This window comes from Oncorhynchus clarkii, chromosome 21 (genome assembly GCF_045791955.1).
Source record: "Oncorhynchus clarkii lewisi isolate Uvic-CL-2024 chromosome 21, UVic_Ocla_1.0, whole genome shotgun sequence".
Classification (NCBI taxonomy): domain Eukaryota; kingdom Metazoa; phylum Chordata; class Actinopteri; order Salmoniformes; family Salmonidae; genus Oncorhynchus; species Oncorhynchus clarkii.
The window spans coordinates 27,369,918-27,396,042 of NC_092167.1; the positions used below are offsets into that span (position 1 = coordinate 27,369,918).

The 26,125-nt window shown below is 44.5% G+C and overlaps 1 protein-coding gene across 1 annotated transcript; it reads left to right on the forward strand.

The window, feature by feature from the left end:
* Positions 1 to 25,659, forward strand: LOC139378817 (insulin receptor substrate 2-B-like). Its single transcript, XM_071121338.1, has 2 exons — positions 1 to 4,336; positions 25,459 to 25,659. The coding sequence occupies exons 1-2, from the start codon at positions 292 to 294 to the stop codon at positions 25,461 to 25,463; spliced, it is 4,050 nt and encodes a 1,349-aa protein (XP_070977439.1). The 5' UTR covers positions 1 to 291; the 3' UTR covers positions 25,464 to 25,659.
* Positions 25,660 to 26,125: the final 466 nt, after the last annotated feature.

Genomic DNA, 26,125 nt, shown 5'->3' on the forward strand with positions numbered 1-26,125 from the left:
GATTGCTAGTCTGCTAGCTTGGATTCTAACGATTATAGAAACGTGGATATGTTGCACAGGGGCGGCTTTATTTCATAAAACCCCATATTGGATACCTGTTTTTCGCGAAGAGGCCTGGACCGGTCGTTTTTAACTTAACAATCTGACATTTTTGTTTTGATTGTAGCTAACCATCGCGCGGTGTAGCCACCACATTACAGCAGCGCCAGCCGGAGTCCGTCTCCTAAACAAGAATGGGGTCTAGGTCCACAGCACTGCTTAGGTAAAGTGACCTTTGGTTGTGTTCTATAAATGGCCAATTTGATGAATTACCAAGAAAACAAAGCCGCTATGTTGTTGGTGGAGACGCAACAGAGGGGCATCGGGACGACACCAGCGGCTACGGCAGCCAACGGCTACACCTCAATTGGGGAACCCCCTTCCCCGTTATTGAATATCTGCGGTGGCAGTGGAGCTCGTTTTCATCAGCACATGCCGCCCTCCAACCACCACAGCCACCATCACTACCCCCAGAACTCGCTGCCCAAAGAACAACGCCCGCTGTTGCACCACTATCCGGCGGCGACACAGCAACAGCAGCATACTCTCTCTGGTGAAAACATCCCAGGGTCCCCGGTAAGGAAAGCCTCGTTGTCGTCATTGAACCTGGTACATGAGGACCCCTCTGCTAGCCACCACGCACTCGCTGCATCGGTGAACGCGGCGTCGGCTGCAATTCAATTGGCTGCGAATGCTAACGTTAGCGTCGCTACCTCAGGGGTCATGGACGACATTCGGAAGTGTGGCTACCTACGGAAACAGAAGCATGGACACAAGAGGTTTTTCGTTCTGAGGGTGGCGAGCCACCTAGGCCTCAGCCGGCTGGAGTACTATGACAGCGATAAAAAATTCCGCAGTAGCCTCCGGTCTTCAGCAGCAGCCCCGAAACGGGTGATCTATCTGTATCAGTGCTTCACCGTCAACAAAAGAGCGGATTCCAAGAACAAACACCTCATAGCCCTCTACACTAAGGATGAGTACTTTGCCATTGTGGCTGAAAACGAGCAGGAGCAAGAGGACTGGTATGTAGCCCTGAGTGAACTAATGAGTGAGGGGAAAAAGGGGCATCTAGACTCTGACGAGTTGGATGATGGCTATGGTACAGTCACACCAGGTACGGTTTTCAAAGAGGTGTGGCAGGTGAATGTGAAACCCAAAGGTCTGGGTCAGACCAAGAACCTCACAGGTGTGTATCGATTATGCCTCTCTTCTAAAACTATCCATCTGGTCAAACTAAACTCTGAGACACCGTATGTCAACCTCCAGCTAATGAACATCAGACGATGTGGACACTCAGAAAGCTTCTTCTTCATCGAGGTGGGTCGGTCATCCTCCATAGGACCAGGGGAGATATGGATGCAGGTAGATGACTCTGTTGTGGCTCAGAACATGCACGAGACCATCTTAGAGACCATGAAGGCTCTGAAGGCCTTCGCAGAGATCCGCCCTAGGAGTAAAAGCCAATCATCGGGCTCCAACCCCATGGCGTTCATCACCACCCGCCGTCACCTAGGCAACCTGCCGCCGAGCCAGACGGGTCTCCAGCGCCGCTCCCGGACCGAGTCGGCGGTCGGTACGCCACCATCGAGTAAGAGCTCCGGTGCCAGTGGCTACCGCTTCAGGACGTCAAGTGAAGGTGAAGGGACGATGAACCGGCCATTCCGGTCTGTTACCGGCAGCCTGATCCACCTGAACACCGCCCGGATACACCTAGGGCGCCAGGAGGGTGGGGGAGGGGCAGGGAACACCGGGGGAGGAGGGCGCTACGCCAGGGCGCTACCGGGCTCCAACAGCCACACCCGCTCCGCCTCGCTCCCCGTCTCCCACTTCTCCTCCACCACCTCCCCTGTTAGTGTGTCCAGCAGCAGCGGTCACGGCTCAGTTTCTGACACCCTCACCCGGCCCTCCAGCTCGTCCATATGCGGCTCCCCCTCTGACGGAGGCTTCAACTCCTCAGACGAGTACGGCTCAAGCCCCGGAGACTTTCGCTACTTCCGAGTCCGTAGCAACACACCCGATTCGCTGGGCAACACCCCACCAATCAGAGAAGAGAACTGCCTGAGTGACTACATGGCCATGGGCTGGCACCGCGAGGTGTTTGGAGCGGGCGGCGTGAGTAGCTCTGGCGGTGCCGAGGCCCCCCACCGGGACGAGAGCACGTCGACGGACGAAGACCGGTCTCTGAGGCGGCGGACACACTCATTCACGCGGCCCGGGAGTCAGGGTGGTGTTGCCGGCGGTAGCAGCTGCGTGGCTGTGTACCAGAAGATGACCCAGACCACCTTCTCACAGGACGAGTTGGTGTCTGTGGAAGAGGCTCTCTCTCTGGGACGCACCGGCAGCAGCAACCAACCTTCCTCCACCTCGTCCTCCCTCCGCTCCGACTACAGCTCCTGCTCCGAGCACAGCCAGGGCAGACCCCCTCTTTCCTCCTACCCCTCCTCCTCGGCCAAGGAGGACAGTGGCTATATGCCCATGTTGTGTGGGGTGGCAGCCTCACCCCGTGACACCCCGGATTACATGCCTATGCAACCTAGCTCCCACTCTCATCCCCATCACCACTCTCTCTCACACCCTCCCCATCCCCAGCCCTCCCACTCCCCCCAGGCCTCTAGCCCAGCCTTGGCCCCACGCTCGGCCCACCAGCTCCAACAACACCAGCCTACGGACCCCCAGGGCTACATGATGATGCTACCAGGGGGACCGAGCTCCTCTTCTCCAGTCCAGGCCTCCCCAAGTCCCCACAGCAGTAGCAGTAACATGGGTCTGGGTGTCGGTAGTTCTGGTAGTATAGTGGAGCGGCCTGAGACTGGAGAGTACATGGACATGTCGTACAGCAGTGGAAGAGGAGGGAACGCGACAGGAGGACGGAAGCTCTCCAATGAAGGAGGATACTACACACTGAGCAACCCTGAAGGTACCCCTAAATCATACAGTCCCTACTTCTCCTTGCCTCGCTCCTACAAGGCCCCCGTCGCCAGAGATGGTGAACAGAGAAAATGGGAGCATGAGGAATACGTGCCTATGAGCTCCCCGGCTAAACCCATCTACTCCCAGGTCACTGGCGTTACGACAAAGGGTTTCAGTAGTGGGGGGTCAGACACCCCTCACGCCCACCACCCCCCGCCCTACGGTGCCCACCACCAAGCAGCTCGAGGTGACCGACGAACGACTGCGGTTCGGCCCAACCGCCTCCCCTTGGGCCGCCACAGCGTCCATGGGTCGCTGAGGGTTAGTGAGCCAGCTGCTGCCGAGGGACCCTCCAGCCCCGGCGAGTACATCAACATCGAGTTTGGGGATCCCTACGGACCCCTCACATCCTGCCCTCTCTCTGACCATTACGTCTCACCCTCGATGGGCTCTGCCGAGCAGCGTCACTCCCCTCCCCAGAACCAGGACTATATGAGTGTAGTGGTTGGAGGTGGGCGTGATGATGGTTGCCGCCTGACTAAGAACCAGTCTCCCAGACCCTCTCTGGTGGCCCCATGGAATCCACCCAGCTACATTCGACCGCTGACTGCCAATTCCTCCCTGAGCGGATCTCCTGGCTCTTCTGGCGCTCACTGGCGGACGGGAACAGATGACTACACAGATATGACCTTTAACCTTAGCAAAGATGAGGGGTCGCGGGGGTCACAGAGTAGCCCCACAGCTATGCTGCAGCACCTGTGTGTGATGGAGGGCCGGTACCCCCCTACCTTACTCCCCCACACCATCAGCCCGCCCTCATCCTTCATTCCCCAGCCTGAGCCCCCCAAAGTGGTACGTGCTGACCCCCAGGGGCGACGCAGACACAGCTCTGAAACCTTCTCCTCCACCCCCGGAGGAGGCAGACCCACAAGCTCCAGCACCGGCACCAATCCCCCATCGGGCTCAGCCAACCCCTCGGCCATCAACGGAGCTCTCCCGGCCGAGTGCTCCAAGTGGGCCAGCTCTGGCTCCTTTGATAGCGTGTGGATGTGTGTGGAGGGGATAGGGGTAGATTTGGCTGGTTTTCCTGCCCAGCCAGGGCCCTCTGATCTGGGCATGGAGTCAGCCTCCTCTGGGGGCCCTCCTGGAGAACATATGTGCAGAAATGGGTCTGTGGGATATCAGAACGGCCTCAACTACATTGCCCTGGAGCTGAGAGAGGACCAGGAATCTAACACACTCCCCATACCGCAGCAGCAGGGGGGAACCGGGCCGACACCCAATGCCCCCTCAGCTGGTAATGTGACTGTGCCGGTAGCGGAGAACAACGGCGCCTATGCCAGTATAGACTTCACCAAGTCAGACGGGATGACTGCCACGTTCACGGGTGAGTGACGGAGAGAGTGTTTTTGTGGGGGATGAGGTGGGGTTTGTGTATATTAGCCTAATGCTCATAAGTGTGTGTGGATCTGCATTTCTATGTTCAGTGTGCTTACATCTGCTCTGTGTTCAGTGTGCTTGTAGGAGTTCTGTGTTTCTGTGTGTGTGTGTGTGGCCCTCCAGTTGTGTATGTTAGCATGCAGGGAGGCATGCTTGCCCTGCAGTGTAAAAGGTGACAATGAGGAGAGGGATTCTCCCCTACTGTACTCTACTAGTGATTGGGGAGTAATCGATAGTTTCATATTGGGAAATCATTTGACGATATATCGTCTCGTTTTGACTATCGCAATATTTTTTCAGTAGTTGGCTGTATCTGCACCAACACTCCAGTATTTTTGCTTAATAGCTTGTTCTCCATCTTCCTTTTGAAATAGAGAGCCTATTTTGTTTTCAGCACTCTTGTTTATTTCCATGGCTGATCAAAACACATTTTCTCATGCTCTCTTTTCTAGCTGCAGCAGACATATATAATGAGCAATATGTTTGCAACATAGAATCACAGTATTGAACCGCAGTAGATATAGAATCGTGAGAATGGCAATACATATCGTGTCGGCACCAAAGCGTCGTGATGATATCGTATTGCGAGGTCCCTGGCAATTCCCAGCCCTATACTCTGCCCACACTTAAAAAAAAAAAACAAGTTTTTAATGAATCCGCAGCATTCCTGTATAATGATGTAGGTGCATCAGTCATGAGTTCAAATGTAACGCCTTGGATGATTTTAAGGTTTCTTCGCAAATTCACTCTAGAGTGTCAGAGGGTGCTCGGAGCATTTTATAAATTCAAAGGTTGTCAATTGTCCCTTCCTAAATTCAGTGTTTCACTCTGAGCGTTCAGAATGCACACTAGACGCTCTGCAGACCTGCAAACTTGCACACGTTTTCAAAGTACGCTGGTATGAAAAACGAATGTAAAATATGCAAAAATAGACTTCTAGTTGGCACATTGATTTTTGACTCAACCGTCTGAAGTTGGAGCTAGGAGAAAAAATGAAACACAATCAATTTTACAACTGGTATTAGCTTAACTGGCATACATAGGCGGTGTGTGAATTTGGAGAAGATAATTTTCACCATAAAAATGCACATAACGCATTACATGCATAATTGCATTTACGGTCACTTTTGAGAATGTTTTCCTGCTAATTGATTGCATTTTTAAAAAATATTTGTGCTTATAGCCTACTGCCATGTGTGAATTGCTGCACTTATGTGAATAAATACCCTAATAGTTTATCAAATGTTTTTATTTATTTTTGTGGTTGTATTAATTTGGGATCTATCGCATCCCACAACTGTCCCAGAATTCTATCCCCCATTGTACTTCTGTGTGAGAATTACAAGTTGACCAATAGAATAGGTTAATTTTTGTACTATGAAGGATAGTAGATTAACATGTTAATTTGTTAACCGCTCAACCAGAATAGTTATACGTGCGCACTCCCTGAAATTGTTTGGAGAAAATATTTTATTCAGCTATGTCCACTTGTATTCTTCATACTGTTCATGTTAAAACCTTGTTAAAAGTACATTGGTGGATTTTTTTTATTTATTATTTATTTTATTTAATGCCTTTGAGCCAATCAGTTGTGTTGTGACATGGTATGGGTGGTAATACAGAAGGTAGCCCTATTTGGTAAAACACCAAGTCTATATTATGGCAAGAACAGCTCAAACAAGCAAAGGGAAACAACAGTCCGTTATTTTAAGACATGACGGTCAGTCAATCTGGAAAATTTCAAGAACTTTAAAAGTTTCTTCAAGTGCAGTCGCAAAAACCACCAAGCATTATGATGAAACTGGCTATCATGAGGACTGCTACAGGAAAGGAAGACCCAGATTTACTTGTGCTGGAGAGAATAAGTTCATTAGAGTTACCAGCCTCAGAAGTTGCAGCCCTAATAAATGCTTCACATAGTTCAAGTGACAGACACATCTCAACATCACCTGTTCAGAGGAGATTGTGTGAATAATGGTTGAATTGCTGCAAAGATAACCCACTGTTCCTAGGCTGTAAATAAGAATTTGTTCTTAACTGACTTGCCTAGTTAAATAAAAGACTTGGAAAAGCATTCCAGGTGAAGCTTGTTGTAAGAATGCCAAGAGTATACAAGGCTGTTAAAAGAAGCATGAGGTGTCACTCTAGTAAAAATGTTCACACACACTGTGTGTGTGTGTGTGTGTGTGTTAAGTGAGACAAGCATCTCTCTTTTCAGCCTTTAACCTAATTGTTTCTACAACATATCCTATGAGCAATCTAATGAAACAAACAAATCCTAGACAATGAGCAATTTCATCCGGGGTGATTGGTGCTTGATAGTTTGACTCAATAGGTTCATGCAACCACAGGCTGACTCGTATGTTAACTGTTGAGCTGCTGCTGAAATGGACAAAGATATAAGTTCATTGACCCTGAGCCTGGCCAGTGTGCCAAAGTGGGTCAAACAGTACCAAGGTAATCTGGAGAAACCTTGACCTGCAGGTGTGTGTGTGTGTTCACGTGTGGTGTGTGTGTTGTATTGACCCCTTTCTGCACCCCTTAGCGATGTCATGCTCCCATAGGAGAATCAATACTGTTTGTGGGTAAGCGTGTTTCTGGTTTTCCATAGGGGAAAAAACACCTTTCTGACAAAGGGTGTGTTCACTGAAGTGTTTCCGCTGTTGTGTGTCTGAGTCATGCGGATGGTCTTTGATGTGCTCTAATTGGACCAGCGTGTCTCAGCAGAGGCAAGGGGCACAGGAAACGCATCATCACACAGGAATGCACTTCCTGTGGCCTGCCCTGAGCAGCCAGGCACACCTGAGTCTTTCAGTACCCTTTCCATTTCTTCCTCCATGAGAAAATGTTTGGAAATGGAGTGAGACAAGGAAGTTAGTGGGCTACTAGGTCCTGTTCATTAGGGCACGCCGAAGTGAAACCTTTTGAAATGGGAACATGGGCAGAATGTAGGCTACTATTCAAAGTTGTCTGATAACAGCGCAGACTTTCCTTCTCGTTTTGCTATGTGTGGCATACTGAACACGACCCTGGCTTCAGAGTGAGAGTATATGGAGGGTTGTGTGTGTGTGTGTGTGTGTGGAGCATGGTTGAAAGAGCGTACAGTGTTGTGCTTGCTGCTGCCCTTTCCTATCCCTGTGACATCCATAGGTAGGCTCCAGAGTGTGAAAGTGTGAGTGTAGCCTACTGGTTGTCTGGAGCATGGAGTTATTTGGATCTTGGTTATGGTCCTGTTGAGTACAGAGTAGCGAGAGTTTTAGCTAGCTAGCTACTGTTTTAGCTTAGAGTAGAGAGGTTAGAGGGCGTTAGCTAGCTGCTGCCCATTCCTATCCCACATCGATAGGTCCCCTTCAGAGTGTGACTGAGTATACTGGTTACTGGTAGTATGGGGCTGAGTTCAGTTTCGTACAGCGGTGTATCAGCTAGCTGCTGTTGAGTGTTCGCTTGCTGCCCTTTCCAATACCACCTCCATCTATATTTACTGCTTTATTTTCAGACTGACACTAGCAGTAAGCATGTGTAGTCTGCATCCCCAAATGGCACCCTATTCCCTATGTAGTGCACTACAGAATGTACACTGGCCCTAAAGCAGGACACTACCCAGGCACTGGCAACTGGATCCCTATGTATGTGTGTGTCGAAGAACCTAAACTTGCTCTCAAACACTCTAACGTAAATACATACAGATGTTAATGTAATCACAAGATGTTAGGTCAAATCAATGTTTTAGTAGGCTATATACCGGTCTCATTAATTGCAGGTTGATGTGTATTGGGATGAGCACATTAATTGCCTTATCGCTGTATAATAAGTTGCTCTGCAGTAAGTTGCTATGAATGACGATATACGTCTGGGTCGTTCCATCTCAAAAAGCACAAGATTTGATTTCAACACATTTTGTGTAATCACAGCATTCAAATGAGGCTGCAATGAAAACGAAAGGGAATGGTAGTGACTGTGTAGCATTAAAATGCGGGGTGTTAGCTATGTTTCTATTCAAGCGTTGAGTGACATGGTAATGGACTAATAGTGTTTGAGAAAAGATGAAAAACCGGACCCCTCTGACACTGTACGTTACATCGTGTGTGTGTACTTACGTTCAAACGTTTGGTCACTTAAATGTCCTTGTTTTTGAAAGAAAAGCACGATTTTTATTTTTTTAAATTAAAATAACATCAAATTTATCAGAAATACAGTGTAGACATTGTTAAAACTGCTGATTTATCTTATGGAATATCTACGTACGCGTACAGAGGCCCACTCAGTAACCATCGCTCCTGTGTTCCAATGGCACGTTGTGTTAGCTAATCCAAGCTTATAATTTTAAAAGGCAAAATAATCATTAGAAAACCCTTTTGCAATTATGTTAGCACCAGCTGAAAACTGTTTGAGAAACGGACACCTCACGTCCTCAACTGGCAGCTTTATTAAATAGTACCGCAAAACACCAGTCTCAACGTCAACAGTGAAGAGGCGACTCTGGGATGCTGGCCTTCTAGGCAGAGTTTCAAAGAAAAATACATATCTGACTGGCCAATAAAAATAAAAGATTAAGATGGGCAAAAGAGCAGAGACACTGGACAGAGGAACTCTGCCTAGAAGGCCAGCATCCCGTAGTCGCCTCTTCACTGTTGACGTTGTGACTGGTGTTTTGCGGGGACTATTTAATAAAGCTGCCAGTTGAGGACTTGTGAGGCGTCTGTTTCTCAAACTAGACACTAATGTACTTGTCCTCTTGCTCAGTGTGCACCGGGGCCTCCCACTCCTTTTTCAAGTCTGGTTAGAGCCAGTTTGCGCTGTTCTGTGAAGGGAGGCCCCGGTGCAATTTCTCACATGTAATAGCCTTCATTTCTCAGAACAAGAATAGACTGAGTTTCAGAAGAAAGGTCTTTGTTTCTGGCCATTTTGAGCCTCTAATCAAACTCACAAATGCTGATGCTCCAGATACTCAACTAGTCTAAAGAAGGCCAGTTGTATTGCTTCTTTAATCAGAATAACAGTTTTCAGCTGTGCTAACATAATTGCAAAAGGGTTTTCTAATGATCAATTAGCTTTTTTAAATGATAGCTAATCCAAGTTTAACACAACGTGCCATTGGAACACAGGAGTGATGGTTGCTGATAATGGGCCTCTGTACACCTATGTAGATATTCCATTAAAAATCAGCTGTTTCCAGGTACAATAGTCATTTACAACATTAACAATGTCTACACTGTATTTCGGATCAATTTTTATGTTATTTTAATGGACAACGTGTTTTTCTTTCAAAAACAAGGACATTTCTAAGTGACCCCAAACTATTGAAAGCTAGTGTATGTCCAGTGGAAACCTCACAAAATAAATGTATTTCCCTTGTGCAAAAACAGCTGCCTGTCCTGCACTCAGGGCCTGGGCAACTCTGGGCCCAGAATAGGCTAGTTGATACAATGTTGCAAGTTTGTTAGAGACAGGTACTGGATGGCTCTAGTTGATTGTATCAAATTAATGTTAAACTTCACTAGTGAACTCAAGACCTATAGAAAGGGAGGCGAACAGGCTCAGTAGAGAGAGATTAATTTGTTTCCAAGAACCAGAATTCATAAGTATATTTTCTGTGTGACGGTTTTATGTAGGCCATTTTTACTTAGTTGACAATGGAAGTTCTAGGCCAACGGCTGCATTGGCCATCTGAGTTCTGTGTGCTAACTGAGTTTTTTTTTAGCCGCCAATAATCACAGTAGGCTTGTCACGATACCAGAATGTTACAAATGATACCAGGCCAAGTATCACGTTACTGAGTAGTATCACGATACTATGGTGAAACCCCCCCCCCCAAAAAAGTGGCCTAGAATCCTGTTCGCCCCGTCCCCCAGACGCTTGGTCATGTTTGCTAAACGTTCTCCAAAAACCTTTCACTGAAATTCGCACTTCTACTTAATACAACACGTTTGATTTTAACTTCACACTGTTTAGTGTATATAATACCGCATGAAATGGCTCATATTGGCAAAGGCCTACCTGTGATTTGGCTGGAGGAATGGGAGGAAAGAATATAGTGCTTTCGGAAAGTATTCAGACCCCTTCCATTTTTCGTGACGTTACAGCCTTATTCTAAAATGGATTAAATAAAAAAATATCCTCAGCAATCTACACGCAATATCCCATAATGACAAAACATTTTTGCGAGTGTATTAAAAATAAAAAACTGAAATACCTTATTTACGTAAGTATTCAGACCCTTTGCTATGAGACTCGAAATTGAGCTCAGGTGTGCCGAGCTTGTGGCATAATACCCACGAAGTCTCAAGGCTATAATCGCTGCCAAAGGTGCTTCAACAAAGTACTGAGTAAAGGGTCTGAATAAATTAAACTCAAGACCAGGGTTTCCGTTAACTGCAAATTGCCAGCTTTTGCCCCCCCCCCCCCAAAAAAAGAAACTACGGTAGGCATGCAATCAGCACATCACCTACCACTTTACATTGTGAGCTGGAGGCCGTGTGCATTTTGAGAACATAATTAATTGTTTGAAACCTGAATATTTTACTGCATATGAGTCTTGCCTTGCTTGAAAATCCGACAATAGGAAGGTGGAGGCAATTATTTTATTAAGACTTCATCGGCAGCTTTTGAGTTTCAAGTTTGGGGAAGTATACAAATTATCATACAATTTCTACCGATCTGCGTGTCAATTGTAATGTTCATATGTGCATTTTCCTGGTAGTTTCATTTCAATAATAGTTTTTTGTTTCCAGCTCAATGCCAGAGTGAAAACTTGACATGCTTGCAGTTTAACAGCGAAGAAAACAACTGTTAAACGAAATATGGCCCATATTACCGGAAATGCCTTTTTTCTTTATCGGGTTTCGCACACATTTTATATATTTTCACGGGCCATTTTAAACTAATCCCGGGTCACTAGTTATTGGTTTCATAACAAATAATGTTGTTCAGTCATGTTACCTCGCTAGCTAACAACCTGGTAGCTTGACAGTAGGTTTAGGCAAATGTGATTGGCATAGGAAGAAGGGAATAGGGTCTGCTATTCATGAGATATGCTTCTGGAGGTAGGATTCAATGTAATCCTAAACTACACAATGACATGCAGCTCCTTATGTAGGTATATCACAAGAGGTTGGTGGCACCTTAATTGGGGAGGATGGGCTTGTGGTAATGGCTGGAGCAGAATGAGTGGATTGGTATGAAACACATGGCTTCTATGTGTTTGATGCCATTCACGCCGTTCCAGCCATTATTATGAGCCGTCCTACCTGCAGCAGCCTCTGCTGATGTACAGTGCATCCAGAAAGTATTCAGACCCCTTGATTTTGTCTACATTTTGTTAATTTACAGCTTTAATCTTAAATGGATTAAATGTTTTTTTTTTTTTTACCATCCTCAATCTACACACAAATACCATAATGACAAAGCAAAAGCAGTTTATTTTTGCAAACTGAAATATCACATTTACATTTAAGTATTCAGACCCTTAACTCAGTACTTTTTTGTTGAAGAACCTTTTGGCAGCGATTACAGCCTCGAGTCTTGGGTAGGACGCTACAAGTTTGGCACAGCTGTATTTGGGGAGTTTCTCCCCTTTGCAGATCCTCTAAAGCTCTGTTAGGTTAAATGAGGAGTGTCGCTGCACAGCTATTTTTCAGGTCACTCCAGAGATGTTTGATCGGGTTAAAGTCTGGGCACTGGCTGGGCCAATCAAGGACATTCAGAGACTTGTCCCGAAGCCACTCCTGCGTTGTCTTGGCTGTGTGGTAAGTGTTGTTGTCCTGTTGGAAGGTGAAAATAGCTGTGCAACCCACGCTGACCTCGAGGAAGGCATGCGGCCTGCTAATTATCTGTAGGCTATGTTTCAACTTGTCAATTTCAAATTACACTGACAAAAATATAAACGGAACATGTAAAGTTTTGGTCCCAAGTTTGTTGAGCTGAAATAAAAGATCCCAGAAATGTTATGCACAAAACGCTAATTTCTCTAAGATTTTGTACACAAATTTGTGTACATCCCTGTTAGTGAGCATTTTTGCTTTAAGATAATCCATCCACTTGACAGGTGTGGCATATCAAGACAACGATTAAACAGCATGCTAATTACACAGGTGCACCTTGTGCTGGGGACAATAAAAGGCCACTTTAAAATGTGCAGTTGTCGCACAACAATGCCACAGATGACTCAAGTTGAGGGAGTGTTCAATTGGCATGCTGACTGCAGGAATGTCCACGAGAGCTGTGGCCAGATAATTTGTCAATTTCTCTACCATAAGCTGCCTCCAACGTCGTTTTAGATCATTTGGAAGTGCATCCAACCGGGATCACGACCGCATACCACGTGTATGGAGTTGTGTGGGCAAGTGATTTGCTGATGTCAACGTTGTGAACAGAATGCCACGTGGTGGGGTTATGGTATGGGCAGGCATAAGCTATGGACAACGAACACAATTGCATTTTATCAATGGTAATTTTGAATGCCCAGAGATAGTGAGATCCTGAGGCCCATTGTCGTGCAGTTCATCCCCCCCGGCTCCATGTCGCAAGGATCTGTACACAATTCCAGGAAGCTAAAATTGTCCCAGTTCTTCCATGGCCTGCATACTCACCAGACATGCCATCCATTGAGCATGTTTGGGGTGTTCTGAATCGACGTGTACGACAGTACGTTCTAATTCCCGCCAATATCCAGCAACTTTGCGCAGCCGTTGACGAGTGGAACATCATTCTACAGGCCACAATCAACAGCCTGATTAACTCTGTGAAGATGTTTGAAGTTCTATTTTTGAACATCAGTTTTGAATTGGTGTGCCTAGTTAATTAATAGAAGTATCCCATTTTACTGTTGCTGACATTTGTTACGTTTGCGGCATTACTGAGCAGCCCAAGTTCAAACTTTTTTCTCCCTGGCACATTTCCCCAGGTGGCCCCCGCATTGCCTTCACTACTACTAATAATTTTAATTCCTATCACAGTGCCTTATTACGTTATCATTACAGTTTCTGCATAACATGTTTTTAATGTTTTTTTTTACTGATTTTATGATGAGTTAATGCTAAGCTAATTGCCAGTTTTGTGGTGCCATGTTTGACATCATACAATGCATTCTGGTTGTCACGTAAACGTCTGTCAGACCAAAGATATTATAACAAAACGAGGTGAAGGGATGGTTCACTCGTCTTTCGGGTAAACTTCCGGGAAGTGAATGATGGTAGATGACCCCCCCCCCACCCCCCCCACCCCCCCCCCTCCCCTTCAATAGACATACTACAAACAGACTCAACTCCTCTTGTAACTGTTAATCTTTGGTTAATGCGAAAAAACAAAACATGGCTGCTCGCACAAACTACCTATCGTCGGATTACTTTTGATTTTTAGAAAGTGTTTTACTCAATTCTGTCACTGGTGAAGTCACTCGTGTTGTGATGAATTGTAAATAGTAATTTCTAATTCATACTATGGTTTGTCAGCTGAGAGTTCGTTACGACCAATGTAGCCTACATCTTCCGGTGTGGATGAGAATTGGTATGCTGTCGCTACTTCTATGGATGTCTTAGCATTGCATCCCAAAAATAAACTGCACATTTGAGGACAGCTTTGTAAAGAATGTGTTTGTGCAAAAATGTGTCCAGGTCTAACGCGGACTGTTGCGTCAATCGTAACTGGACGTTCTAATCACACCGGTTTGCGCACATGTCGCAGGGATCACTGTAGAATGATCCCACCCGTGTGTTCGTACGTGTCAAAGGGTTAATCACCGTTACATTATTTCACTGCACGTATTATTTACGGTTCACAACCTGCTACACTTGTGCGGAAACAAAAATGTAGCGTTTTAAAAAATATTTTGTTTTGAGCAAGTGTCTGGTTTCTCTGTTCTGTTGATGTTAACGGAGCGTGCGCACATGCCTGAGCATGCATAGAAGTACCTGGCCTTCTGTGGGCAAATATAGGAAAGTGCTCATTTGGGGATTTCTGATTGTTGTCTTAACTCAACACATCCACAACTAATAAGCTGAGCTTCTCAGTCATTTTCTTTCTTCACCTCACATAGTCAGACAACAAAGTCTGTTTTATTTTTTTTATACATCCATTGCGAATTATAATAGTTCCTGGCAGTAGGCCTATTTTGAAAAATCTTTACAACAATCTCTCTCCTGATAATCACCAGGCCTCTGTGTGTAATAACTACTATTTTCCTTTGGGCACAAACAGTTGTCTGATAACCCAGAATAGTCTAGTTGATACAATATTGCAAGTTCGCTAGTGGAAAGCTTCAGGCCAGACCCAGTTTTTTGATTTGAAACATTGTTGCAATAGCTCAACCTCCCGTTCTATCTGTCTTGACAGGCTCAGTATAGAGATGAATGCGATTTGAAAGAACTGGATCTTAGAATGTTTGACTTTGTCGGCTTTATGTATTTTTACTCAGGCTATAACTTTTATTGTCAACTAGGGGCCAATGCAGCAGTAGGCCCATCTCTAGTTCCATGCACTCATTTCTTTAGCCGCCAATAGATCACGTGTATCATCAATGTGTTCATATGGCAGAGGCTGGTACTCTCGCATTAGTTAAATTTAAACTTTTAGATTTTTATCATTTGAATTCAGAATTTTGTAATAACCATGTGACTGATTTTGAAAATAAACTTTATTATTGAGATGAAACTGTTCCACGAAAATGAGCATATGGCAGTTGTAACTGGCACACAGATCGGTAGAAATTGCAGGAGAAATTGAATTGCCTCCGTTTCTATGGTCAGATTTTTGCCTGTAGGCTACTTTGAAGCAAGGTAAGACATGCCTCATAATATGAAGTAAAACGTTCAGGTTTCAAACGATGAAGTAGGTTTTAAAATAGCAAACTGGCTCACATTGTAAAGAGGCTGCGCTGGTAGCATACTGTTGCCTGCACTTGACTGGTGAATGGGAGGCGTGCTTCAATTATCAGTTTAAATATAAAAAATAGTTTTTAAACATGCACCAAAACTGTTAACATTTTATAATTGTTGCGCGCAATGAATGGGCTTATAAAAACACATATTTTACTCAAGCAGAACCAGCAAAGGATGCTGTGCGATAGTCGTTATTTATCCAATAAATAACATAAATACAGATGCCAATTTAATTCCACTAAATTATGCAAATGAACCAAATATACTGATAAACGTGACTGTCAAATGTATTTATAATGACTGCTATTTCAATCAATTCATAAAAAGTGTTATTTTACAAAAATGTTATGCTGGTCAATTTATCAGGTTTAAAAAAATGTAAAAAAATTAATCAGCTGTAATTGCCGGCTTTTGGCCAACGGAAACTCGTGTGTGTGCTGTGCTAAGTGTTTTCTCTGGGACGTTAGATGACTGACTAATAGGCCTTGCTGGAAAGTAAACGTTCCCTCCTATCCACTTAGGAGGAGGATGTGAGGTGACTAATATGAATTTGGTTGAGTAATCATGTGCCTTGAGTGTAAAAATCCCCCTCAACGCCAAAGCTTAGTGCTGTTTGTATGACCATATAAGGACAGTAGAAGTTGGCTAATGCTGTCCGTAAGATCGTAGTGTGCTCACTGCGCACATATTTGTTCACTATAATTTAATTGTTCAGTGTCCCTAGTATTGCTGCACTGTATACTGAAACTTCAGTACTTTTTTGATACTAGAACATGGAACAGTTCTGTACTGGAATTTGTTACTTTTGGTACTTCTGTCAAATTTGTCTCACGTCATACAGATTGAGAGGATCCAGTCTGTCTAGTAATTTGTCTGAATCTCCTCAAGGGGACACTAGAAAGCGAGCCAGGCTACTTGCGCATGCAGTTCACACAAAGCAAGCCACTTTTGAGAGGAAAGCGGGAGGGGAGAGAATGCTTCTAACGAAAACAGCATACCACCACAAAAGTAGCTCCAGAAGCAAACTATGGGAATGCTTTGCTTACAGAGCAGATGAGGGCCAAGCCCACCAAAACAACTAAGAAGAATGTGTTCCAAAACCATGCAGTGCAAGGGTATAGTTGCAAAATTACATTTAAAAACTATTTTACACACATTTGAATTGTAACGTTATTCTACTAGCAACTAAATTCAAATGATTTGAGTGACAATGACATTACAACCTGAAAGTAATGTGAAATGTACTCGTAACTTAGCAATGACAGCAATATATTTAGACTAAAGTTACTTTGTGTTTGGCTGGGCTTGTTTGCAGTAGCCAGCTGGTAACCCTGAGTGAAGCATTGCACCCTGGGAATCATAGTAGGCTGTGTAAAATTCATTGTATATTTATGGTGTGTAGACTATTACAAAGTATAAGCTTCAGAAATTAGTTTTTTTTGTTGTTTTGGAACTTAACTATTAATTTAATACAGTAATTGATTAAGCTATAATGAATCATAAGTCTAATGGATGTAATTTGACCCAATATTATGGCCATAGATGAGGAAAATATACTTTTCTACTATGGTGGATAGTAGATTGACGTAGGCTAGTGAATTTGCGGTCTGTTACTTTTCTTGTAACAGAGTACGCCTTGGCATTCCACACTGCCCTTTCCCACGTGGACAAAAGGAACACCTATGTGAGAATGCTGTTCATTGACTACAGCTCAGCGTTCAACACCATAGTGCCCACAAAGCTCATCACTAAGCTAAGGACCCTGGAACTAAACACCTTCCTCTGCAACTGGATCCTGGACTTCCTGACGGGCCACACCCAGGTGGCAAGGGTAGGCAACAACACATGTGCCACGCTGATCCTCAACACGGGGGCCCCTCAGGTGCGTGCTTAGTCCCCTCCTGTACTCCCTGTTCACCCACGACTGCTTGGCCAAGCATGACTCCAACACCATCAAGTTTGCTGACGACACAACAGTGGTTGGCCTGATCAGCGACGAGACAGCCTATAGGGGGAGGAGGTTAGAGACCTGGCCGTGTGGTGCCAGGACAACAACCTCTCCCTCAATGTGAGCAAAACAAAAGAGATGATTGTGGACTACAGGAAAAGGAGGGCCGAACAGACCCCTATTAACATCGATGGGGCTGTAGTGGAATGTGTTTAGAGTTTTTCAAGTTCCTTGGTATCCACATCACCAACAAGTTGTCATGGTCCAAATACACCAAGACAGTCGTGAAGAGGGCACGACAACATCTTTTCCCCCTCAGGAGACTGAAAAGATTTGGCATGTGTCACCAGAGCCTCAAAGTTCTACAGCTACACTATCAAGAGCATCCTGACTGTTGCATCACCGCCTGGTATGGCAACTGCTCGGCATCTGACTAAGGCGCTACAGTGGGTAGTGCGTACGGGCTAATACTTCTCTGGTGCCAAGCTTCCTCCCATCCAGGACCTAAACTCAGCAAAAAAAGAAACGTCCTCTCACTGTCAACTGTTTCTTTCAGCAAACTTAACATGTAAATATTTGTATGAACATAAGGTTCAACAACTGAGACATAAACTGAACAAGTTCCACAGACGTGTGACTAACAGTAATTGAATGTGTCCCGAACAAAGGGGGGGGGGGGTCAACATCAAAAGTAACAGTCTGTAGCTGGTGTGGCCACCAGCTGCATTAAGTACTGCAGTGGTTCTCCTCCTCATGGACTGCACCCGATTTGCCAGTTCTTGCTGGGAGATGTTACCCCACTCTTCCACCAAGGCACCTGCAAGTTCCCAGACATTTCTGGGGGGAATGGCCCTAGCCCTCACCCTCCGATCCAACAGGTCCCAGACTTCCTCAATGGGATCGAGATCCGGGCTCTTTGCTGGCCATGGCAGAACACTGACGTTCCTGTCTTGCAGGAAATCACACACAGAACAAGCAGTATGGCTGATGGCATTGTCATGCTGGAGGGTCATGTCAGGATGAGCCTGCAGGAAGGGTATCACATGAGGGAGGAGGATGTCTTCCCTGTATTGCACAGCGTTGAGATGGCCTGCAATGACAACAAGCTCAGTCCGATGATGCTGAGACACCCCAGACCATGACAGACCCCCCCCCCCCCCCCCCCCCCCCCCCCCCCCATGTTTTTACACTGCTGCTACTCGCTGTTTATTATCTATGCATAGTCACTTTTCCCCAACCCAATGTACAAACTACCATGACTAACTGGTACCCAAGCACATTGACTCTGTACAGGTACCATATATAGCCTTGTTACTGTTATGTAATTTGATTAGATTTTTTTTAAATTACTTTATTTAGTAAATATTTTCTTAACCAACAAGGCAGTTCAAGAAATGAAGTTAAGGGCTTGTGAGTAAGCATTTCACTGTAAGGTCTACCTACACCTATTGTATTCTTCGAATGTGACATAAAATTTGATGTGAAATGTCACTTGCATGTTCTGTTCCTTTGAATTACCATAATCGAAATGTGATTTCTGTCATTCTGAGCACCGTTGCCGGACACCCTAATCAGGTTACGCACCCACTGAATATGGGTCCGGTAAATTTCTCAAATGTACAGGTAAATGAAAGTGCTGCTGGTCAGATGTCCGGCGCCACATTTTCCTGGGTGTGCTTTCTAGGATAGTGTTGTCACGATACCAGTATCACAATACTAGGAAGCAAATCATAAAGTGGACTGAATTTCTTGAGGAAAACGGTCCTAATGTTGGGGACAATACTGCCTTATGTTGTCGCCCAGAGTCACATTTAGTTTATTTTGCAAGATATAATAGCACACAATATTTTCCAAAAGTAGGCTTTAAAGGACCATAGTTTTTTTGTGCTTTGTTTTCTTTTTTACCTAGGGAAATCTGGTATCGTAGTATCCTGATTAGTACCCTAGAAGCACACTCTGGTTTATTATTTTATCTTTTTTGTATTTTTATAAATGTAACCTTTTGTGTGTGCCACCCCTCACCCATTATCTGTCACCTGGCATTTGGCCATGACCACCTTGTCATGGGTGTTTCTGAGATGGACTGACAGACCTTTAAGGACACACACACACACACACACCGAGATCCTTAGGTCAAGTGGAAGGATTACGCTCCCCATTTCAGAGGAGATGAGGGGGAGGCAAGTTACTGAGTGTTGGGAAGCCACATGGGCAACCTGGTCGCTCCGACTAGACATAACAGTACACGTTTTCTTTTTACCTGTACTATGTAACTCAAAAACGTATAATACAAATGTGTGAGAGACCGTGTTGACATGGGTGAATGGCATTACCACTAAGCCTGTTTCGACTCCCATCGTTTTAATTATGGCATTTATCTATTGGACTTGACCCGTTGGATGGAACTGACCTAATGGTCGGAAGAAGAGGGGGAGAAAGAAAAGCAAACGGAGTGGGAGGAAGAGAAGGAAGGGTGGTGAAGCCGAGTAATCTAATTGGTTTTCAAGTGGGATTAATTAGTCTCCAATGTAGCTAGGTTAATTCCTTCTCTTCCTCCTCCTTCCGGCATCAGCAGTCTTCTCAGGTCAATCTCGCTCCCTCTTTCACACTCTTTCTCCTTCCTTTTCAGTCCAGCAGTCTGTCTTCTCTGCTTATCCTGGGACAGTAGCGTTGGTGGCCATTTGACCTTTTAAAAACCTTTAGTGACGGGGCTAACATTAGGAGGTGTGTGTGCACGTACACACAGCACAAGTCAAACGTTTGGACACAGCTACTCATTCAAGGGTTTTTCTTTTTACTATTTTCTACATTGTAGCGAAGACATCAAAACTATGAAATGACACATATGGAGTCATGTAGTAACCAAAAAAGTGTTAAACAAATGAAAATATATTTTATATTTGAGGTTCTTCAAAGTAGCCACCCTTTGCCTTGACAGCCTTGCACTCTCTTGGCATTCTCTCAACCAGCTTCATGAGGTGGAATGCATTTCAGTGAACAGAATTTCTTTCCTTCTTAATGCGTTTTAGCCATTCAGTTGTTGTGGCAAGGTAAGGGTGGTATACAGGAGATCCTTGGCTATTGGCTAATCAGGGACACTTAACCTGTAAGCTGATTGACAGTTTACCTTTTACTGCAGATCCAAACCCAGACCTGACCAGAAAGAAAACGGGGATAGACCTTCCTGAATTTGTCCACTGATTTCGCATACATTAGTCTCAAATGATGGTGATGTTCACGTTGGGCCCAATTCTAGCAAACAAGTAGCAGAGACCTGAGGACACCATCCAACCTGGAACTGAGTGAGTGAGTAGTGTTTGGTCTGATGCTATTTAGAAAGCCAAGAAGAAAAATAAAGTACATTACAATGATTTATTTTATGGGGACTGAATGCTGAGTTAAGGTTCCCAGGCTTGCAAGGACAGACCAGATACAAATTAAATTGGCACTAAGATGTGAAGTAAAAGGTGTCGAGGCCTTTGCACCCAGCAAGTGGCAGGAGTCTTCGAAGCATCCTCAGAATCGCTCTCTTGCTGTCCAGAAATAAAAGCTTCTCCCAAGTGGGTGAGACACCTACTTCTGCTGCACTTCTACTTGGATTCCACCCGGTGATCTGTTCACCGTCTGCCCTGGCTTGTCTCCCCGTTTGGTACAGGTACCACCACACTCGCCCCTCTCGCCTGAGCAACCGCTCGCCTCCAGCAGTCGCGCACTGTTGGGGCGAGTGACTCGGAACTTACAATGCCTTAAAGATGAAATGCATTTCTTGTGCATTTTGCTATTTGCCTCATGACTCCTGCATACTTTGCAGTCAGCAAACTTTCTTTACCCAACCGTGGGACAGACTGTTCCCACACTCGGGACTCTGACTCTCTATTTTGGTTACACAGACTTTTGGCCTCCCATCCTATTCTAACCACCTCTTGCTGGCTTTGTATTCATGTTACCTGATGGAAATGCTGTACAATATGATCTTGTTGCCATCTGATGCACATTCAGATGTCATAAATCAGCACTGCAGAGCTCTCCCTGTCCTATGCAGTGCCTTGATTGTATTACTGTTGATGATATCTGGAAATGTGCATGTATTGTTGCTAGCCCCAATTCTGACTTGTGCTCTGATATCTGCTTCACTGATTTCTGCTCTCGTAAAAGCCTGGTTTATCTGCACGTTAACACTAGAAGCTTATGACCTAAAATGGATCAATTGAAAGTGTGGGTTCACAGCTCCAATCCAGATGTGTTTGTCATTACTGAGATGTGGTTAAGGAAGAGTGTTTTGAATACTTATGTTAACCTTCCTGGTTATAACATTTTTCGGCAAGACAGATCTTCCAAAGGTGGGGGAGTGGCATTTATTTTCTTTACCAAGGATCACTTTCAGTGCTCTGTTGTCTCCACCAAGTCTCCCCCAAACAATTTGATTTGCTGGTTTTAAGCATTAAACTTTCAAATAGCTCTTTGTTGACTGTTGCTGGGTGGTTGTGTCCTCCATCAGCACCAGCCTGTACCCTACCTGCCCTAAGCTCTCTCCTGGCCCCGTACACTAAGTCTGAATTTCAAGTTCATAACAACCGGTAATCAGCCTTTTTGGACGCCGATTACATTGCAATCTACGAGGAAACTGTGTGGGGGGCTGACCACCTGTTACGCAAGTCTATGTCAAAAGGACCTTGTGGCTGTAAGGAGCCGAGGTAAGTTGCTAGCTAGCATTAAACGGATCTTCTCAATCACTAGTTAACTACACATGGTTGATATTACTAGGTTAACTAGCTTGTCCTGCGTTGCATATAATCAATGTGGTGTCTGTTAATTTATCGAATCACAGCCTACTTCAACTTCGCCAAACGGGTGATGATTTAACAAAAGCGCATTGTTGAAAAAGTACAATCTTTGCACAAATGTACCTAACCATAAACATCAATGCCTTAATCAATACACAGAATATGTTTTTAATCTGCATATTTAGTTAATATTGCCTGCTAACATTAATTTATTTTAACTTGGGAAATTGTCTCTTCTCTTGCGTTCAGTGCAAGCAGAGTCGGGGGGAATATGCAACAGTTTGGGCCGCTTGGCTCATTGAACTAATTTGCCAGAATTTTACATAATTATGACATAACATTGAATGTTGTGCAATGCAACAGCAAGATTTAGATTTAGGGTTGCCACCCATTCAATAAAATACGTAACGGTTCCGTATTTCACTGAAAGAATAAATGTTTTGCTGACCATATTAATGACCATAAGTTTTGTATTTCTGTGTTTATTAAAATGAAGTCTGATTTGATAGAGCAGTCTGACTGAGCGGTGGTAGGCAGCAGCAGGCTCGTAAGCATTCATTTCAACAGCACTTCACTGCGTTTGCCAGCAGCTCTTAGCAATGGTGCTGGCAATACATAACCTAAAACCTCTTAACTGGGAATATTGAGGAACTGGGAATATTGAACCACCAGCTTTCATATGTTCTCATGTTCTGAGCAAGGAACTTATATGTTAGCTTTTTTACATGGCACATATTGCACTTTTACTTTCTTCTCCAACACTGTTTTTGCATTATTTCAATGTTTCATTATTTATTTGAGACTAAATAGATTTTATTTACATTAAGTTAAAAGAAGTTCATTCAGTATTGTTGTAATTGTCATTAGACTAAATCTTTAAAAAAAAAATATATATATATATATATATATCGGCTTTTTTTGGTCCTCCAATAATCTGTATCGGTGTTGAAAAATCATAATCGGTCGACCTCTAATCCTGACTGTTATAGGCCCATTTCTATTTTGACCTGTTTATCGAAAGTGTTGGAAAAACTTGTCAATAATCAACTGACTGTCATTCTTGATTGCATACCCGAGAGAATACTAGAAATCTGGTTTCTGCACAGGTTATGGATGTGTCACTGCAACCTTAAAGGTCCTCAATGATATCACCATTGCCCTTGATTCTAAGCAATATTATGCTGCTATTTTTATTGACTTGGCCAAAGCTTTTGATACAGTAGACCATTCCATTCTTGTGAGTATTGGTGTCTCCTGAGGGCTGGTTTGCTAACTGCCTCAGAGTGCAGTGTATAAAGTCAGAAAATATGCTGTCTCAGCCACTGTCTGTCACCAAGGGAGTACCCCAAGGCTTGATCCTAGGCCCCACGTCTTCTCAATTTACATCAACAACAGCTAAGGCAGTAGAAAGCTTTCATCCATTTATATGCAGATGATATTCTTATACTCAGCTGGCCCCTCCCTGGATTTTGTGTTAAATTCTCTACAACAAAGCTTTCTTAGTGTCCAACAAGCTTTCTCTACCCTTGAACTTATTTGGAGGTGTTCAGAACAAGGTTGTGGTCTGGTAAGAAGAATGCCCCTCTCCCCACCGGTGTGATTACTACCTCCTGAGGGTTTGAGCTTGAAGTAGTCACCTCATACAAGTACTTGGGAGTATGACTAGACGGCGGTACACTGTCCTTCTCACAGCACATATCAAAGCTGCAGGCTTAAGTTAAATCTAGACTTGGTTTCCTCTATCGTAATCGCTACTCTTTAACCCCAGCTACCAAATTAACCCGGATTCAGATGACCATCCTACCCATGCTAGATTAGGGACTTAATTTATACATCGGCAGGCAATGGTGCTCTGGAGCGGCTAGATGTTATTTGCAACCAATGCACCTTATAGGACACATCACTGCACTCAATACTCTTCTGTAAACTGATCATTGCTGTATACCCGTCGCAAAACCCACTGGTTGATGCATATTTATAAAACCCTCTTAGCCTCACTCCCCCCTATCTGCGATATCTACTGCAGCCCTCATCCTCCACATACAACACCTGTTCTGCCGGTCACATTCTGTTAGAGGTCCCCAAACACACATCCCTGGGTCGTTCGTCTTTTCAGTTCGCTGCAGCTCGCGACTGGAACGAGCTGCAACAAACACTCAAACTGGAGTTTTATCTCAGCTGTATCTCTTCATTCAAAGTCTCAATCATGGACGTTCTTACTGACAGTTGTGGCTGCTTTGTGTGATGTATTGTTGTCTCTACCTTCTTGCCCTTTGTGCTGTTGTCTGTGCCCAATAATGTTTGAACCATGTTTTGTGCTGCTACCATGTTGTTGCTGCCTTGCTATGTAGTAGTGTTTTCTCTCGTTGTGATGTGTGTTTTGTCCTATATATTGTCTTTATTTTTAATCCCAGGCCCCCATTTTCCTTTTTGGTAGGCTGTCATTGTAAATCACAATTTGTTCTTAACTGGCTTTCCTAGTTAAAGGTTAAATTAATTCAAAGTTGAGGTATGTAGATTTAACATGGACTTAGCATAATAAAACAGACTTAAGTATTTTTTGTTTGTTAAAGGAATAGTTTGGGATTTTGGCAATGAAGCTCTTTATCTACTTCCCCAGAGTCAGATGAACTCGTGGATATCATTTGTATGTCTGCTTGCAACTTAAAAAGGAAGTATGCTCTCTAGCGTTTACACTAACACTAGTTAGCAACTGTGCAATGACTGGAAGTCTATGGGAACAGCTAGCATGTCGACTTCGTCATTACTCTAATCCTAATTAGCACTGAGTTGCGAAATGACATCTTGTTTCCTTCATACTGTACGCAGCGACTTACAAATGGGTGTCGACAAGTTCATCGGACTCGGCGGAAGTAGATAAGGGGCTTCATTGCCAAAGGGGGTCAGTTGAGGCTGTTGTACAGTAGTGTCCAGCAGTGGTTGGAGCCTGAGCATATTGTTATGGTCTAAGTAGGATCCTTAAGACCTCTCTCCATCTCTCTCTCTCTCTCTCATCTCTCTCCATCTGTTTCCCTCATCTCTCCTTCCCTTCCTCACTCGCTCTTTCTGTGTCCCCATCTCCTCCCACTCCTTTCTCCATCCCCCCCTAACAGACAGATAGAAAGCGTTAGCCAGCATTCCTGTCGCTCCAGCCCGTCCACAGCTGAAGCCCTCTCTCAAAGCAACTGTATTGTGACCCAGCAGCCATTGTTATAACAGGACAAAGCCCCTATCAAAGCCCTGCTCAGGGTCAACTGGGGCCAGCCTTAAAACACGCACGCACGCACGCACACAGGCACGCACGCACACAGGGGGAAATATACGCACACGCTTTAGATACAGGGGATATGCGCAGCCAGAGCCCAGCCTAATCCACTGCCAGAATGTGTGTGGACCACGAAGGGACATGCTTTTTTACCAACTTTTTTGCTGAAGTTAACTGATGCTCTCTCTCTCTCTACAGAATGAAGCTGGATGGAGGGATCTGATCTGAGATGGGGTTTCTGTGGTGTACCCCTCTAACTAAATCCCTCCACCGCCACCCTTTGACCTCGACCCCAAGGCTGGCCCTCTGCCACCACCCTTCAACCTCGACCCCAAGGCTGGCTCACAAGGTCACGCCCCCTTTGAACCACAACACCACGAAGACGGCAGAAGATGAAGATATATATATATATATATATATTATTTTTTTGTGTTTTTTTTCTGTTTCGTCAGTGGCTGGTTTTGAGGCTGCTCTCTCTCGTCGTTAAAGGACTTTAGATATAAAAACATGATTTCTGATCTACAGCACAAAAAGGGAGCTTCGCTCAAACATGGTATCGCTGTAAGTTAATAATAATAATAATAATAGCCAAATAATAATACAACTCTTAGACTGGGTTGAGACTGGTCAGTAGAGTTTACTCTAAAGTATTACTCTTATCTTAGAGTTTACTCATCTTCTCACTGAGAAACTGCTACATGTATTTAAAGCCACATAGTGCATTTGTTATCCTGACATGGTTTATTTAGTATTTTTCTATTAGCAGAAAAGGGTACTGGACTCGACGATAGTCCCAATATTTTCCATAAAAGACGCAAGTACTTTATTTCCACTCAAGGGCCTTATTAGCACAGGTCTGGCTCAC

Coding starts and splice junctions, on each gene's coding strand:
- LOC139378817 (XM_071121338.1), top strand. CDS start 292: ATGGCCAATTTGATGAATTACCAAGAAAACAAAGCCGCTATGTTGTTG.